We start from the raw sequence: 16374 nt of genomic DNA on the forward strand, positions 1-16374 counted from the left end.
GTCATTCAAAAGCTTTTTAACTTGTTTTTAAATGCTGATTGGGTATCTGTCAGACATTTAATGCTATTTGGCAAATGACCAAAGATTTTTGTGGCAGCACAGTCCACCCCTTTCTGTGCCAAAGTCAGATTTAATCCAGAGTAGTGAAGATCATCCTTTCTTCTAGTGTTGTGGCTATGCACTTTGTTATTGTTTTTGAATTGGGATGGGATATTAATAACAGTTTTCATAAGTGAATATATGTGTTGTGAAAGTACTGTTAATATCCTGAGTTCCTTAAATAAATGTCTGCAAGGTGATATTGGCTGGGCTCCAGCTATTATTCCGATTACACACTTTTGTGCAATGAGTACTTTTACTAATATGTTTATCACCAAAATTTGCAGTAACCCTACCAGCATAAGTAGCTGAACCTACCCATTTCAGCAGCTCATCAATTATTTCTTCCAGTACAATTTCTCATCAATGCTCGTACCCAGAAGATTGGAATATTCTGCCTTAGCAACAGAGTTCTGTTCATATTTATCAATGGTATTATGCCATTTACTGTCCAGAATTGTATATACTGTGTTTTCTCAAAATTTAGTGAGAGACCGTTAGCAGAGAACCACTTAATAATTTTCTGCAAGTCATTATTTACAATTACCTGAGCTAATTCTTTGGGTGTAACACACGTGGAAATGAAAAGGAAGTTGGACAGATGAGATTAATGGTGCTCTGCTGCAAACCAACCTCAGGATTGAACACTAAAAGAAGAAGAAGAATTTTTGTTTGTTGGGTGTGCTTAGAATACTTGTGTCATCAGCAAAAATAACTAGCTTTGCATCTTTATGAATATAAAGTAGCAAGTCATTAATATACATTAAGAACAATAAGGGAACCAATACCAAACATTCTTGATACCTCCCCAGTTAGAGGACTGTGCTGATTTTTGCATACTATCTGTTCTGCTAATTTCAACCTTCTGCATTCTTCCAGTTAATTATGAACTAGACATTTGTGCACTGTCTCCCTCATACCATAGTACTTAAGCTTATCTGGAAGAATTTAATGATTCACACAGTCAAAAGCCTTTGAGAGATCATAAAATATCCCAACGGTGATGTTCGGTTATTCAGAGCATTTAATATTTGATCAGTGAAAGCATATACAGTATATAGAATTTTCTGTTGAAAATCATTTCTGAAAACCAAATTGACATTTTGTTAGTACTTCATTATTACAAATATGCGAATCTACTCTTGAATACATTACTGTTTCCAGAATTTTGGATAAATCTGTCAGAAGTGAGACTAGGCAGTAGTTGTTAGCATCAGACCTATTGTCTTTTTTATGTGATGGTTTAACAATAGCATATTTTAGCCTATCCGAAAAAATGCCGTTTCAGGGAGCTACGACATGTTGTTGTTGTTGAGGTCTTCAGTCCTGAGACTGGTTTGATGCAGCTCTCCATGCTACTCTATCCTGTGCAAGCTTCTTCATCTCCCAGTACCTACTGCAACCTACATCCTTCTGAATCTGCTTAGTGTATTCATCTCTTGGTCTCCCTCTACGATTTTTACCCTCCACGCTGCCCTCCAATGCTAAATTTGTAATCCCTTGATGCCTCAAAACATGTCCTACCAACCGATCCCTTCTTCTAGTCAAGTTGTGCCACAAACTTCTCTTCTCCCCAATCCTATTCAATACCTCCTCATTAGTTACGTGATCTACCCACCTTAACTTCAGCATTCTTCTGTAGCACCACATTTCGAAAGCTTCTATTCTCTTCTTGTCCAAACTGGTTATCGTCCATGTTTCACTTCCATACATGGCTACACTCCATACAAATACTTTCAGAAACGACTTCCTGACACTTAAATCTATACTCAGTGTTAAATTTCTCTTCTTCAGAAACGATTTCCTTGCCATTGCCAGTCTACATTTTATATCCTCTCTACTTCGACCATCATCAGTTATTTTACTCCCTAAATAGCAAAACTCCTTTACTACTTTAAGTGTCTCATTTCCTAATCTAATTCCCTCAGCATCACCCGATTTAATTTGACTACATTCCATTATCCTCGTTTTGCTTTTGTTGATGTTCATCTTATATCCTCCTTTCAAGACACTGTCCATTCCGTTCAACTGCTCTTCCAAGTCCTTTGCAGTCTCTGACAGAATTACAATGTCATCGGCAAACCTCAAAGTTTTTACTTCTTCTCCATGAATTTTAATACCTACTCCAAATTTTTCTTTTGTTTCCTTTACTGCTTGCTCAATATACAGATTGAATAACATCAGGGAGAGGCTACAACCCTGTCTCACTCCTTTCCCAACCACTGCTTCCTTTTCATACCCCTCGACTCTTATAACTGCCATCTGGTTTCTGTACAAATTGTAAATAGCCTTTCGCTCCCTGTATTTTACCCCTGCCACCTTCAGAATTTGAAAGAGAGTATTCCAGTTAACATTGTCAAAAGCTTTCTCGCTTAAGTCTACAAATGCTAGAAACGTAGGTTTGCCTTTTCTTAATCTTTCTTCTAAGATAAGTCGTAAGGTTAGTATTGCCTCACGTGTTCCAACATTTCTACGAAATCCAAACTGATCTTCCCCGAGGTCCGCTTCTACCAGTTTTTCCATTCGTCTGTAAACAATTCGCGTTAGTATTTTGCAGCTGTGACTTATTAAACTGATAGTTTGGTAATTTTCACATCTGCCAACACCTGCTTTCTTTGGTATTGGAATTATTATATTCTTCTTGAAGTCTGTGGGTATTTCGCCTGTCTCATACATCTTGCTCACCAGATGGTAGAGTTTTGTCATGACTGGTTCTCCCAAGGCCATCAGTAGTTCTAATGGAATGTTGTCTACTCCCGGGGCCTTGTTTCGACTCAGGTCGTTCAGTGCTCTGTCAAACTCTTCACGCAGTATCTTATCTCCCATTTCATCTTCATCTACATCCTCTTCCATTTCCATAATATTATCCTCAAGTACATCGCCCTTGTATAAACCCTCTATATACTCCTTCCACCTTTCTGCCTTCCCTTCTTTGCTTAGAACTGGGTTGCCATCTGAGCTCTTGATATTCATACAAGTGGTTCTCTTCTCTCCAAAGGTCTCTTTAATTTTCCTGTAGGCAGTATCCATCTTACCCCTAGTGAGATAAGCCTCTACATCCTTACATTTGTCCTCTAGCCATGCCTGCTTAGCCATTTTGCACTTCCTGTCGATCTCATTTTTGAGACGTTTGTATTCCTTTTTGTCTGCTTCATTTACTGCATTTTTATATTTTCTCCTTTCATCAATTAAATTCAATATTTCTTCTGTTACCCAAGGATTTCTATTAGCCCTCATCTTTTTACCTACTTGATCCTCTGCTGCCTTTACTACTTCATTCCTCAGAGCTACCCATTCTTCTTCTACTGTATTTCTTTCCCCCATTCCTGTCAATTGTTCCCTTATTCTCTCCCTGAAACTCTCTACAACCTCTGGTTCTTTCAGTTTATCCAGGTCCCATCTCCCTAAATTCCCACCCTTTTGCAGTTTCTTCAGTTTCAACCTGCAGTTTGAAATACGGCTTCCCGGAAAGACACAAGTTGAAATTATGGTCACTATTTTTTAATTAACTAAAATTTGCCATATTTCGTGACAGTACCTTTTCCATTAAATGTTTGCAAGGCGATATAAGTCTTGGCTTCAGTTGTCTAAGTATGATTCCACAATGCATCGTTGTCGGCTGCAGGAAAGACGTGGTTCAAAGTGTTTCTCTCATTTTGGTGTTTCAAATACAGCTTCTTCAAATGTAGTTTCTTCTTTTGTTTTAATCAATACAAAAAATAATAGTATAATTCAAAATTGTTTACGACTTCGACCTTCACAATGTTCTTCCATCATCACACACCAACAGTTAGCTGCCGACTGACTATAGTCAAAGACGACTCTAACATCAAAGATACTTTACACAATCCACAAGTTTCCATTTGTAATCAGTCTCTTTGCTGTTCTTCGATACATTTCCTAATAGTAAACAATATGCTTTCACTCTCAAAAACAGAGGTAAATTAACATGTAATAAGACAAATTATAATAAATTCTGACAAAAATATAAGAAAACATTTACACTTCGGTATCGAAAAATAAGGTAAAAAAAAATAACATTTCCCAGATCCATTACAAGTTCATAACCAATAGATTGTGGTCAGAATCCACATCTGCCCCTGGAAATGTCCTACAATTTAAAACCTGGTTCCTAAATCTCTGTCTTACCATTATATAATCTATCTGATACCTTTTAGTATCTCCAGGATTCTTCCAGGTATACAACCTTGTTTTATGATTCTTGAACCAAGTGTTAGCTATGATTAAGTTATGCTCTGTGCAAAATTCTACCAGGCGGCTTCCTCTTTCATTTCTTACCCCCAATCCACATTCACCTACTATGTTTCCTTCTCTCCCTTTTCCTACTAACAAATTCCAGTCACCCATGACATATGTGGCTGCAAATCATACTTATCTGTGGGTAACCAGCTTTTAGTACTCTGTTGGGAATGCCATCAAATCCGTGCAAGATTTTACGTTTGAGTGAATTTATTATTTTCCTAATTTCAGTAGAAGAGGTGGATTGAATTTCATCTAATGAGTAGCTGGATCCTATGTTCTCTACAACCCTTAAAGAATGATTATTAAAAATATTTTGTACCTCTGACTTTTTGTTATCAAACATTTCATTGAGTTTGGTTGAAATACTGTCTTCTTATGCTCTCAGTTGTCCTGTTTACCTTTCAACAATATTCCAAACTGTTTTAATTTTATTATCAGAGGTGCTAATTTCTGGCATAATGCACATCCTTCTGGACTTTTTAAAAACTTTTCTTAACCAGGGTGTATACGACCCGGGACCACCGGGAGATCCGGGAAAAACCCGGGAATTTTTCCATCTGGGAGAAAACTGGGAAAAACCCGGGAATTGTTTAGAATTCTGGGAATTTTCCTTGTTTTCGTTTTCAGTTAAATTTTTGTGATTTTGACTGGTAAGAACCAATACTCTAACAAAGGATATTACTGCATCCCGCTACTGCAGAATAATACTGCAACAACAAAACATGAACGAATGGGGGGGGAACTTAAGTTGCAAGGAAATGCACCATATACAACAACAAAACACAGTGCTCATACAAGTGTCTGCTAACAGCACAGTGTGTCGAAGGCTTAGGAAGACTGTGCAATGCTTCATAACAACAAATTGCCTCCGCTGATCGTGATGTGACAACTGTTTAAATTAGAGTCGTTTGAGCAGTTGCGGGTGGGCTCTTGCGCATACACAGTTTAGTCACAATGAGTAGTACCTTCTCCCGCTTCTGGTTACAGAAGTGTGGCTGTGCGCCACTACCTAATATTGCCCCGGTTTGGAAATATAGTAAATCTGGGGCTGATGCACAGAGCAGTCCGAGTTGTGGTGGGGAGATGGGTCGTCTCTACGTGACCCGTGTTTACGTTCAGTGATTTTGTTGTTTCGTCTCCTTTTATTGCTTTCACGTTAAATGATGATGAAATGGATTTTTGTCTGCAGGAGCTATCAAATGAATTAAAATACGTTCGCTTAGTAACGGAAGGCTAAAATATGTTTTTAGTTTCAGATTTTATTTCCACTTTTCTGACGGTCAAGCATTAATCGCCTTGCAGAACAATGAAGTTATTTTTGTCGGTTTGCTAAAGAGATTTGGCTTTTATTAATCTTTTCTGCTGAGGCAGTCAATTTATTTGAAACAAAGTGTTTAATTTCACACTCTTGGCTGGTTTCAACTGTTTGATGCATTTCAAGTGCATGTATGGCATTATACCATAATAAAGATCCAAACATGAGATAATACAGCCCTGGTACTCCAAGAAAATTTACATCCGAATATGGACATACGAATGTGCACTTTAAGCCGAATTATGCATTTTAGTGTGATTCACGAAATTCCGATGCTCTTGAAGTATCCTCTGATGTCTTGTTTCTTTTATGACATAATGTAAGATCTTTTAATGTTTTACACGTAGAACATAAGGGCTTCTTGTGTCATCGTAGCTGTGCAATCGCGGTGACGCCTGTTATCTGGCGTTCTCTTGCAACTGCTGAAACGAACCTATTTCTAACAGGTCGTGGGAAAATATTGCGAATGGTGGTTTGAAAAGTGTTACATTCAAAGCAAATTTCCTTTTGCGCAAGATGAACAATGTGCGAGAATGTATGATGAATTTCTTAAATCACAAAACGTTTGATTCCATTTAAAAATCAACTCTTTGAGGAAGACCATTTAGAAGAATTTCGAGCCCAGATCAGACATTTACATCGTTATTAAAAATTTTACTGGCACATTTGTGTGATGTATCTTAATGTAACACCATGAACTTCCCTTATTTGTGTGTTCGCGTTACTTAAGAGTGCTCTTGCTATTGCCTGACTACATCACGTGTTCTATTGCTGTCATCAGCGTGCGAGATCAAGTGACATGAGCTATGACTCCCTTACAAAAGCGCATCGCAATCTCGATCTCAATGCTTCGGAAAGTGACCTGCGGTGTTTGGTGGGATTCAAATTTATACCTTCGTAATACGAAAATATCAGCGTACATGCCCCCCTCCGCCTCTCCTCTCCCAGGAGTTTTGTTTTCTAAAGAGCCGGGAAATTCTACGTCGGTATATAAAACCATAAACATTCAAAGGATTGATGAGTTTTACAGCGCCGAGAAAGAGTATACTGTCACTTAAAACGAAAAAAGTGTATTTTCACCCGGGTGAATGTGTAATTTTAACCGGGAAATCCGGGAAAAATCCGGGAATTTTCTTTCTTTGTCCACATATACACCCTGTTAACACAGTGCAGTAGTTTTTGTAATGTTTGACTGTTTATGAATCATTACTGCTTCTAGTTGTAAGATACGTTTCCCTTTTCTGTTTACTATATATTTTTATCCTTTTAGCAAGCCATGGCTTTTTAGATTGTTTCTTACTATTATGCTTCACTGTTTTCTTAGGGAAACTGTTTTCAAATATAGTCACAAAGGTATCAAGAAACAGGTTAAATTTTAAATTAACCTCAGGTTCCATGTACACCTCATCTCAGTCTATGTTGCAAGATTTCCCTAAAATTTGCAGTTGTTAAATCATTAATTAAATACACAATTTTGGAGGACTTTTTTGCATTACTGTATGGAACTATGTCATATACTGTAACTAGCTGTGCATCATGATCAGACAGACCATTCTTGACAGGAAAAGTTTTTATTTGATTAAATGTATCTTGTCCTATAAAAACATTATCTATCAGTATGCTGCTTTCCTGTATTACCTAAGTAGAAAAGTCAATAACTGATGGAAAATTGAAAGAACCAAGTAATACTTCAAGGTCAAGCTTTCGATTGGACTGTTTCAGAATATCTACATGGAACCCGCCACAAACATTAATTTGCTTTCCTCTGTGTGACAGATAGCACAACCAAGAATCCTAGTTTTTCAGAAATAGCTGAAAATTTCCCAATGGGGACTTATACACTGTTACAATTATTTAATTTAAGCTCACATACACATGCTTTTATATGTTACTCTATACAATTTTTTTAGTTTCTAAATTTTTTACACTGTGCTAAATTTTAATATACATGGAAACTCCTTTTCCATTAGGTTAATATTCTTGTCAAGTTACTAGCATTTCCTCAAAAGAGAGTACCATATATCAAGTAGTTATGGTACACAATTGTTTTGTCTCTCTTCCAGTTACTTAGGCTAAGACTGAAATAGCAAATGCCAAGCTGTTTAATTAAGTTTCAGACAGTCTATGTGTGAGGACTATAATAGATTTCTGTCCAGTCGCATTGTAAGAATTTACCATGTTCTGCTTTATTTTGCTTCCGACATCTGAGCATAATCTGAATAGAACCATAATGGAAGAGTTGGGGATATAAAAGAAGGGAACTAGCTTTTTCACTTATCTGGAAGCTTCAAAGACATCTAAATCAAAATGTCTTGAAAACCTGAGAGCCTAAAGGTGGAAGATAGTCTACCTTTAAGCTCTCAAGCTTTCAAACATTGTCTGGTGCAGTCTCCAATAATTGGTCTTTCCTTCTTATCCCATCTGGTAAGTCTTTCCTGACCCGAGACTCTGGGCGACTTTTCTGAACTCTCTCCATTTCCGAAATCTCACCAGTCCATTTCCTTTACCTCTCTTCCTCCCCCGTCAACCCTTCTTTCAGAAGAAGGAGCAACTGGCTCCAAAAGAATGCAAATTTCAATATTTTTATGTGTGTGTTCTCCTGCCGCCACTTGGTGAGTAGATTTTTTTATGTATCCAGTTACATTATATTTTCAAAAATTGGTTGGTTTCATTGTCTAATGTAGATAAGTTTTACATATGCTAAATTGTTAAGCTTTATGTTTCTGTAAGTAGATTTATTTATGTGCCCAGGACAGGAACTTACCAGAATACTGGTAGAGCATTAATAACACACACAGAGAGATTAATTACATACAAAGAATCAGTTACAGAGAAAATTTGATGAAATACAGACAGAAAATAATGACAGGTTCCAGGAAACTAGCAGATGTTCTCGCTTTTGCAGGTCACCACACTGTCAAATTTCATTGTCACTGCTGAAGCCACATTCCCTGACTTTGCATTGTGACTCCCCAGTTCTCAATCTGTTGAGGTCTTCGACCTCCATTAAGGCTGTTATTACACTATCATATTTCTTTGACAAAGAAATATGATCAAATAGTCATCAAATTTCTTTGACATGGCCCTGAAAAGGCATATTACACTGTTGTCGTATTTTTCGTCAAAATTCAAGAGGGCTGACAGCAACAACTTGTAATCATGTGCAGCAGTTGGTTGCACCACAATTTCACTGTGTGCGCATTTGGGAGAGAAGCAGGGGAAAAAAAGAAACATACCTGGGTGACGCTATGGATCTTATGATAGGAGGATAAAAGCATTCAACAAAATTTGTTACATGAGATGCAAGTAGAGGACATAAAGTTATACATAAATTACTTAAGGCTGGATCAGAATATCTTTCAATATTCCCTCAGCGAAGTGGCTCCTCATACCACAAAGCACAATACTCACTTACGAACTGCTATATCTGCAGAAGAGAGGCTCACAGTAACACCCCGATTTCTTGCTACAGGAAAAAGTTACTCTAGCTTACAGTACAGCACTTGAATGCCATAGTGCACATTAACTAAAGTAATCCCTGAAACATATGAAGCAGTTTATAAGTCACTAAAGGACCAATACCTGAAGGTAAATAGATGTTTAATACACTTTAATTGCATTAAGAACTATTTTTATTTTAGAACAATGTAAAATATACATTTTGTGTCCCAACAACAACAAAATTAATAGAAATGTATGAAGGTGATGAGGTGCTTTACAACATGAGGCATCCTGGGTACAAAAATAGATGTAGTAGAATGGAGAGGTCATAATTTTTTATGTGTCAAAGAGTGTCTTCCTCCTCTATTCCAGGTTGCTGAAATGTTGCCTGAATGTATGCAGAGGGGGATGGCTGTGGCTGTGACCGTGACTGTGATTGTGGAACTGTCACCTGCGGCATATCCCACCTGTATATCAGGAAATGATTTATACTGTGCATAGTGCCCCCCGCACCTCCCCCGCGCATTATCCATCTCTTGCAGTTCAGCTGTGATGTGGGTGGCAAAGGCACTGTACCAATCTTCATGGGTAGGCTGGGACTGGTTCTTGCTCATATCAGCCACTGCCTTTAACGTTTTGGTGGCATCCACAAGAACACCTGTTGTCACTTTTCTTCTCTCCGTGGGAGACGGCTCATGTTGCTGGGACTGTGGTCATGGCTCATTGCAGGTGACTTCAGTCTTCTCTTGAGATGAAGAGTAAACCTCTACTTCATGCTTTAAATATAGGAACGAAATGCTCTAAATACAGAAACGAAAAGCATTAGTTACATATTACCTTAAACATCCCTAAATTTTATTTACAGTTACCCACAAGCAGAGAAGAGCGGGAGCAAATTGCAAATGATGTCAAGGAAAATTGGAACTATTATAACACTATAGGATCAGTGGATGGAAAGCATATTCACATCAAATGTCCACAAGCTAGTGGCTCTCACCTCTTCGATTATAAACCCTTTGACAGCATAATTTTATGTGCCATGGTAGATGCTACCTACAAATTCTTGTTTGTTGATTCATGAAGTAATGGGCATGTTGGTGATGCTGGAGCGTTTTCTAAAAGCAAACTATAGATGTGTCTCATTGACCGATCTGTTCTGAACATTCATGAAGTCAGAAAGCTAGGGAACACAAATATTACATCTCTAATGGTTGTGCTGTCAGACAAAGCGTTTTCTCTGAGTTATAACATTATGTAACCATACCACTTGAAGGAAATCACTAAAGAAGAAAAAGTTTTCAGTTACAGGTAGGAAGAAGACTAGTGGAAAGCAGCATTGGCATTCTTGTCAGTCATTTTAGGAGATTTCTTATTACCGTCAATCTACCTCCAGAAACAGTGACTATAATTACACAAGCTGCCTGCACACTGCACAGTTAGTTAACCAAGAGGAGAAAACACATGTACACCCATCAGGAAACAGTGTCTACTGCAGTAGGAAGTTGCACTTATCTTGGGTCGCAAAGCACTGAGGACCTACAGCAAATGAAACCTATAGTTTGTCAAGCTACCTGTGGACGTCCAGTGCATGGAAGAGCAGCTAGAGAAGACTTGAAAACATTTTACAATGGTTCTGGCTGTATGTCATGGCTAATGACCTCCACAATTTTTTTTTTTTTTTTTTTTTTTTTTTTTTTGTAGCTCCACAGTCTTCTTAATCTGTTTTTCTGCTCAGGACGCCTCACGTTGTAAAACGCCTCATCAGCATCATACATTTCTATTAATTTAGTAATTTATGGCACACAACATGTTTACATGTTTACTAATGAACTACTTGTGACAGGTAGCTGCAGTGATGCTAGTGCTCCAAGTGGTAACATCTCACATTGCAGTGAACAGAAGACAAGCGACTTTTATGATCAAATCTACAACGAGGTCCTAGATTTGATAATATTTCTTTGACGACAAGTGAGATTTGACAAAGTTCTCTATTTCACCATTTCTTTGGCATAAATATTTGACATATCTACTTTGAGTTGATCATAGACAGCCTGTCTCTGTGTGTCTGGTCTTATTCAGAGCTGTATCAAATCACAAATGCTCCCTCATGTTTAATAATTAATGGCACATGATGACAACTGCTAGCCATATTTACCTAGTACGATGCAACTATGTAAGATTTTGCTACCAGGCTATGACTTATGCTGTTAGATATTGTCGATTTTTTAATTGCATAATATTTACATTGAGGTATTATATTTGTACGTTCTGTTAGATAATGTGAATGCTATCAAAAATAATCACTGAATAAAGTAATTATATTGCAGCTTCCCATTTGGCACAGCTTCCTTTTAGAAAGTATAGTTCTTGTTTTTTGGCCTCACCAGGACATCATTTGTGAGATCCTATATGCTTCTCTGTGTTGATAATTCTTTTATGAAAACCAAACAAGTTATGCTGTGAAAATGAGTTAATATTCTATTGTTAGCCACTCTATTAAACATTTTAAAAGACTGTAAGGAATGAAATGGACTTGTAATTAAAGGCAATCTGCCTGTCTCATCTTTTATAGGTGGATGTCACTATGGGACTCATTTAATTCTGTCAGTTAATGTCTTGAGTCATTGACTGATTACAAGGTATTCCAAAACATCACCATACTTACTTCGAGGTAACTCATTACCTGAGACCAGCCATAATTTTTCAGTTTGTTTACAGGAACATAAAAGCAACATGTCTGGGGCAATGAGAATAGCTATATGGCACATCAGTGTACGTGGCACAAAAGCAACAAATTAAATATGAAAATACAAGAGAGTGTCTTGAATCTTATTAAAGTACTCAGCGTATTAAAAAAAAAAGCAATTGGAAAATTATTCATTTGAAACATCCTTATAAGTTAGCTTGTAGTCATGTTTCATCAATTCATTTGTTTTTATTTTGTTGTATTCAGTGTATGAAAATGAATCTTCTAACAGTTATAGCATTGTATCAATGTGTTCATACAGTGCCTCTTTTGTAGGTCCAAAATTAGTACAGGCCCAGCAATATAATTTAGCTGCTCAACTTTACTTAAATGTTGACATGATTAAAGAAGCAATAGACACCTTTATTTCTGCTGAAGAGTGGAGCAAAGCAAAGAAAATCGCAAAGGAGCTAGAGCCAATGTAAGTATATTAACTGTAAACAAAATATTAAAATACTTTGCATTACTTTCTGTTATCAAAAGGCCTATATTCCCAATAAATTGAAGTAGTGGCCATTACACTTTATACTGAGTTAAATAAAATAAAATAAGGTATTGAAACAGGCGAGAAAACCATTACAACATTCAGTATTCAGTTTATTCACTATTGACCACTTACCGTGGAATAGGATTGAACATTAAATATACAACTGAGAATTATTATTATAGTGAAATTTTTACAATTAAGCTCCTTATCTTTTAGAAACGTCTTTAAGTACTAATGTCAGCCATGTTTATTTCAGATATTTCAGCTGTCTTGTAAAATGGGTGTTTGAGTAACCAGTTATGGATATTAACTTTGAAAATATGATAGGGCAATGCCCAAGCATGAATTGGAGGTTTATTAAAAAACATTTTAGCATCTTATTTTGTGGGAGTTTGCAGTCTTTGTGAGTCTGTGTCTTGGTACATCAAGATTCAGTTTGCATCTGGTTTTGTGAGAGTGTACCATGACTCTGTATTGTGAGGGTGTACCATCTCTCTGGTGCTGAATTTATTTATTTATTTATTTATTGCTTATTGCATAAAGCAATGCTGTGTGTGTGTGTAGATTAATAACAGTTAATATCTGGAGCTTGATAATAAAGAGTGGATGGCAGTTCCTTAAGTGAAACTTTGCACATCATTCTAATTACTTTTTTTATGTCATAGGAAATGTGTGATTGAAATAAAATGAAATATGCAACCTTCAGATACTCACCAGTGAATGCATCTGTCAGTTTCACATGAGATAGCTTACTCTTGTTATTCTCTTGCAGACATGCCAAATATGTTCCTCCCAGTTCAGTTTCGAAGAGGGAGAGATAGAGGAGGAGAACGAGGACAGGGAGAGGGGAGAAGGAAATGGACAGAGGAGGGGGGGGGGGAGATGGACAGGGAAAGGGAGGAGATGGACAGAGAGTGGGAGGTTGGAAGTAGTGGACAGAGAGAGGAAGATGAAGAGATGGACAGGCAGAGGTGGCAGGAACGGACGGACAAAGGAGGAAGGAGTAGATGGAAGAGGGGGGAGGAGCAGTTGGAATGAGCGAGGGGCAGGAAGAGATGGACAGGGAGTGGAAAGGTGGAAGAAGTGGACTGAGAGAAGGGGAGAAGTAGATGGACAGAGAGAGGGAATGGAATAGTAGAAAATTGAAATAAATGCATATCTGGGTAATACCAGGTACTCAGCTATAGCTCGCGTCACGTAAGACGACACTTTTGTGCAAAGAGACGGAACAGTGGAGGTATAAGAACTGCACATGCGCAGTAGCAGAGAGCGTGCAAACAAAGTCCACATAGCTGAACTGCATTGCTTATTTGCCTACGGTACATCATATTATACATTCAGATCTTTGTGGGGAAAAGTAAATATTAAAACCAATTTTGATCAGTCATCATGAGAGAAATATTAATTCACATCTTGATGACATTGTGTCCACTGCTCCACAGATTTACTCTGATCGGGAGGTGAGAACAGCAGACACAGCTTTGTGAAGATGTGAAGTACAATTTTTCTCAAAATGACAATTGTCTACTGACAGGATTATTGAAACTGCTTGCAGTAATTATCATTTATTGTGATTTCAACTGCATTATAAGTAAAAATTTAATACGCGACAAAATAACCTTCAAGCACAAATGAAATCATTATATTTGCTTGACAACTGCTTGTACTCAATAGAAGTTTTAAAAATGTGTATAAGGTATGTGTGTTGATGTGTTTGACCGTAGTTAAGTGTAATCATTGCACGTAAAAAAGAATTAGTGGTAGGAAAGATTAATGAAAAGACAATTGTAAAAATGGTCAGTAAGTTGTCCTATTTTTCGCTGTTAATGGGCATTATGAGTGTAAACTAACTCGTTCGACATTACAGTGAGACACTTCATTTATAATCCATTGAACAAGCAAACAATTAACCATCATCTGTGAATAACTCCAGGAAATGATGAGCGATAACATCGAAAACTGCCAATATTTCAACCAGTAACAGTTACTGTCATTTTAGGGCTTTATCCAGTCCATTCCTTGAAAATGACAGGGGTTTACATGTGGAAACATTGGACTTTTGATGAATTCATCCAGCTGCATTCTACATCTACATGGATACTCTGCAAATCACATTTAAGTGCCAGACAGAGGGCTCATCGAACCACCTTTACAATTCTGTATTATTCCAATCTCGTATAGCGCGCGGAAAGAACGAACACCTATATCTTTCTGTACGAGCTCTGATTTCCCTTATTTTATTGTGGTGGTTATTTCTCCGTGTGTAGGTCGGTGTCAACAAAATATTTTCGCATTCAGAGGAGAAAGTTGGTGATTGGAATTTCGTGAGAAGATTCTGTCGCAATGAAAAACGCCTTTCTTTTAATGGTGTCAAGCCCAAATCCTGTATCATTTCACTGACACTCTCTCCCATATTTTGTGATGATACAAAACGTGCTGCGTTTCTTTGAACTTTTTCGATGCACTCCATCAGTTCTATCTGGTAAGGATCCCACACTACGCAGCAGTATTCTAAAAGAGGATGGTCAAGCATAATGTAGGCAGTCTCCTTAGTAGATCTGTTACATTTTCCAAGTGCCCTGCCAATAAAACACAGTCTTTGGTTAGCCTTCCTTACAACATTTTCAATGTGTTCCTTCCAATTTAAGTTGTTCGTAATTGTAATTCCTAGGTATTTAGTTGAATTTATGGCCTTTATATTTGACTGGTTTATTGTGTAATCAAAGTTTAACAGAGTCTTTGTAGCACTCATGTGGATGACCTCACACTTGGCATTATTTAGGGCCAAATGCCAGTTTTCACACCATTCAGATATCTTTTCTAAATCATTTTGCAGTTTGTTTTGATCTTCTGATGATTTTATTAGTCTATAAACGACAGTGTCATCTGCAAACAACCTAAGACACCTGCTCAGAATGTCTTCCAAATCATTTATATACGTAAGGGAGACTACCTCGAGGAACGCCAGAAATCACTTCTGTTTTACTCGATGACTTTCCTTCTATTACTATGAACTGTGACCTCCCTGACAGGAAGTCACAAATCCAGTCACATAATTTAGACGATATTTCATAAGCACACAATTTCACTATAAACCGCATGTGTGGTACAGTGTCAAAAGCCTTCTGGAAATACAGACATACAGAGTCGATGCGAAATCCCTTGTCAGTAGCACACAACACTTCATGCGAATAAAGAGCTAGTTGTGCTTCACAAGAACAATGTTTTCTAAATCCATGTTGACTGTGTGTCAATAGACTGTTTTCTTCAAGGTAATTCATAATGTTCGAACACAATATATGTTCCAGAATCCTGCTGCATATCGATGTTAATGATACGGGCCTGTCATTTAGTGGATTACTCCTACTACCTTACTTGAATATTGGTGTGAGCTGTGCAACCTTCCAGTCTTTGGGTACGGATCTTTTGTCGAGTGAACAGTTGTATATGATTGTCAAGTATGGAGCTAATGCATCAGCATACTCCGAAAAAAACCTAATTGGTATACAGTCTGGACCAGAAGACTTGCTTTTATTGAGTGATTTCAGTTGCTTCACTACTCTGAGGATATTTACTTCTACCTAACTCATGTTGGCAGCTGTTCTTGATTCAAATTCTGGAATATTTACTTTGTCTTCTTTTGTGCAGGCATTTCAGAAGGCTGTGTTTAGTAACTCTGCTTCGACAGCACTGTCTTCGATAGTATCTCCATTGCTATCATGCAGAGAAGGCGTTGATTGTTTCTTGCCGCTAACTTACTTCACATATGAACAGGATCTCTTTGGATTTTCTGCCAGGTTTTGAGACAAAGTTTCGTTGTGGAAACTGTTATAAGCATCTCGCGTTGAAGTCCACGCTAAATTTCGAGCTTCTGTAAAATGTCGCCAATCTAGGGGATTTTGCGTCTGTTTAAATTTGGCATGTTTGTTTCGTTGTTTCTGCAACAGTGTTCTGACCTCTTTTGTGTACCAAGGAGGATCAGCTCTGCTGTTTGTTAATTTATTTGGTATAAATCTCTCAATT

General features: G+C 37.5%; 1 protein-coding gene across 1 annotated transcript in view; it reads left to right on the plus strand.

The window, feature by feature from the left end:
- Positions 1-16374, plus strand: part of LOC126253687 (intraflagellar transport protein 172 homolog) — a 305113-nt gene that overhangs the window by 226911 nt on the left and 61828 nt on the right. Inside the window, exon 25 of the mRNA XM_049955213.1 lies at positions 12141-12285. Coding sequence (XP_049811170.1) covers positions 12141-12285 — 145 coding nt within the window. The remainder of the gene's footprint in view (positions 1-12140; positions 12286-16374) is intronic.

Source organism: Schistocerca nitens, chromosome 4, assembly GCF_023898315.1.
Source record: "Schistocerca nitens isolate TAMUIC-IGC-003100 chromosome 4, iqSchNite1.1, whole genome shotgun sequence".
Taxonomy (NCBI): domain Eukaryota; kingdom Metazoa; phylum Arthropoda; class Insecta; order Orthoptera; family Acrididae; genus Schistocerca; species Schistocerca nitens.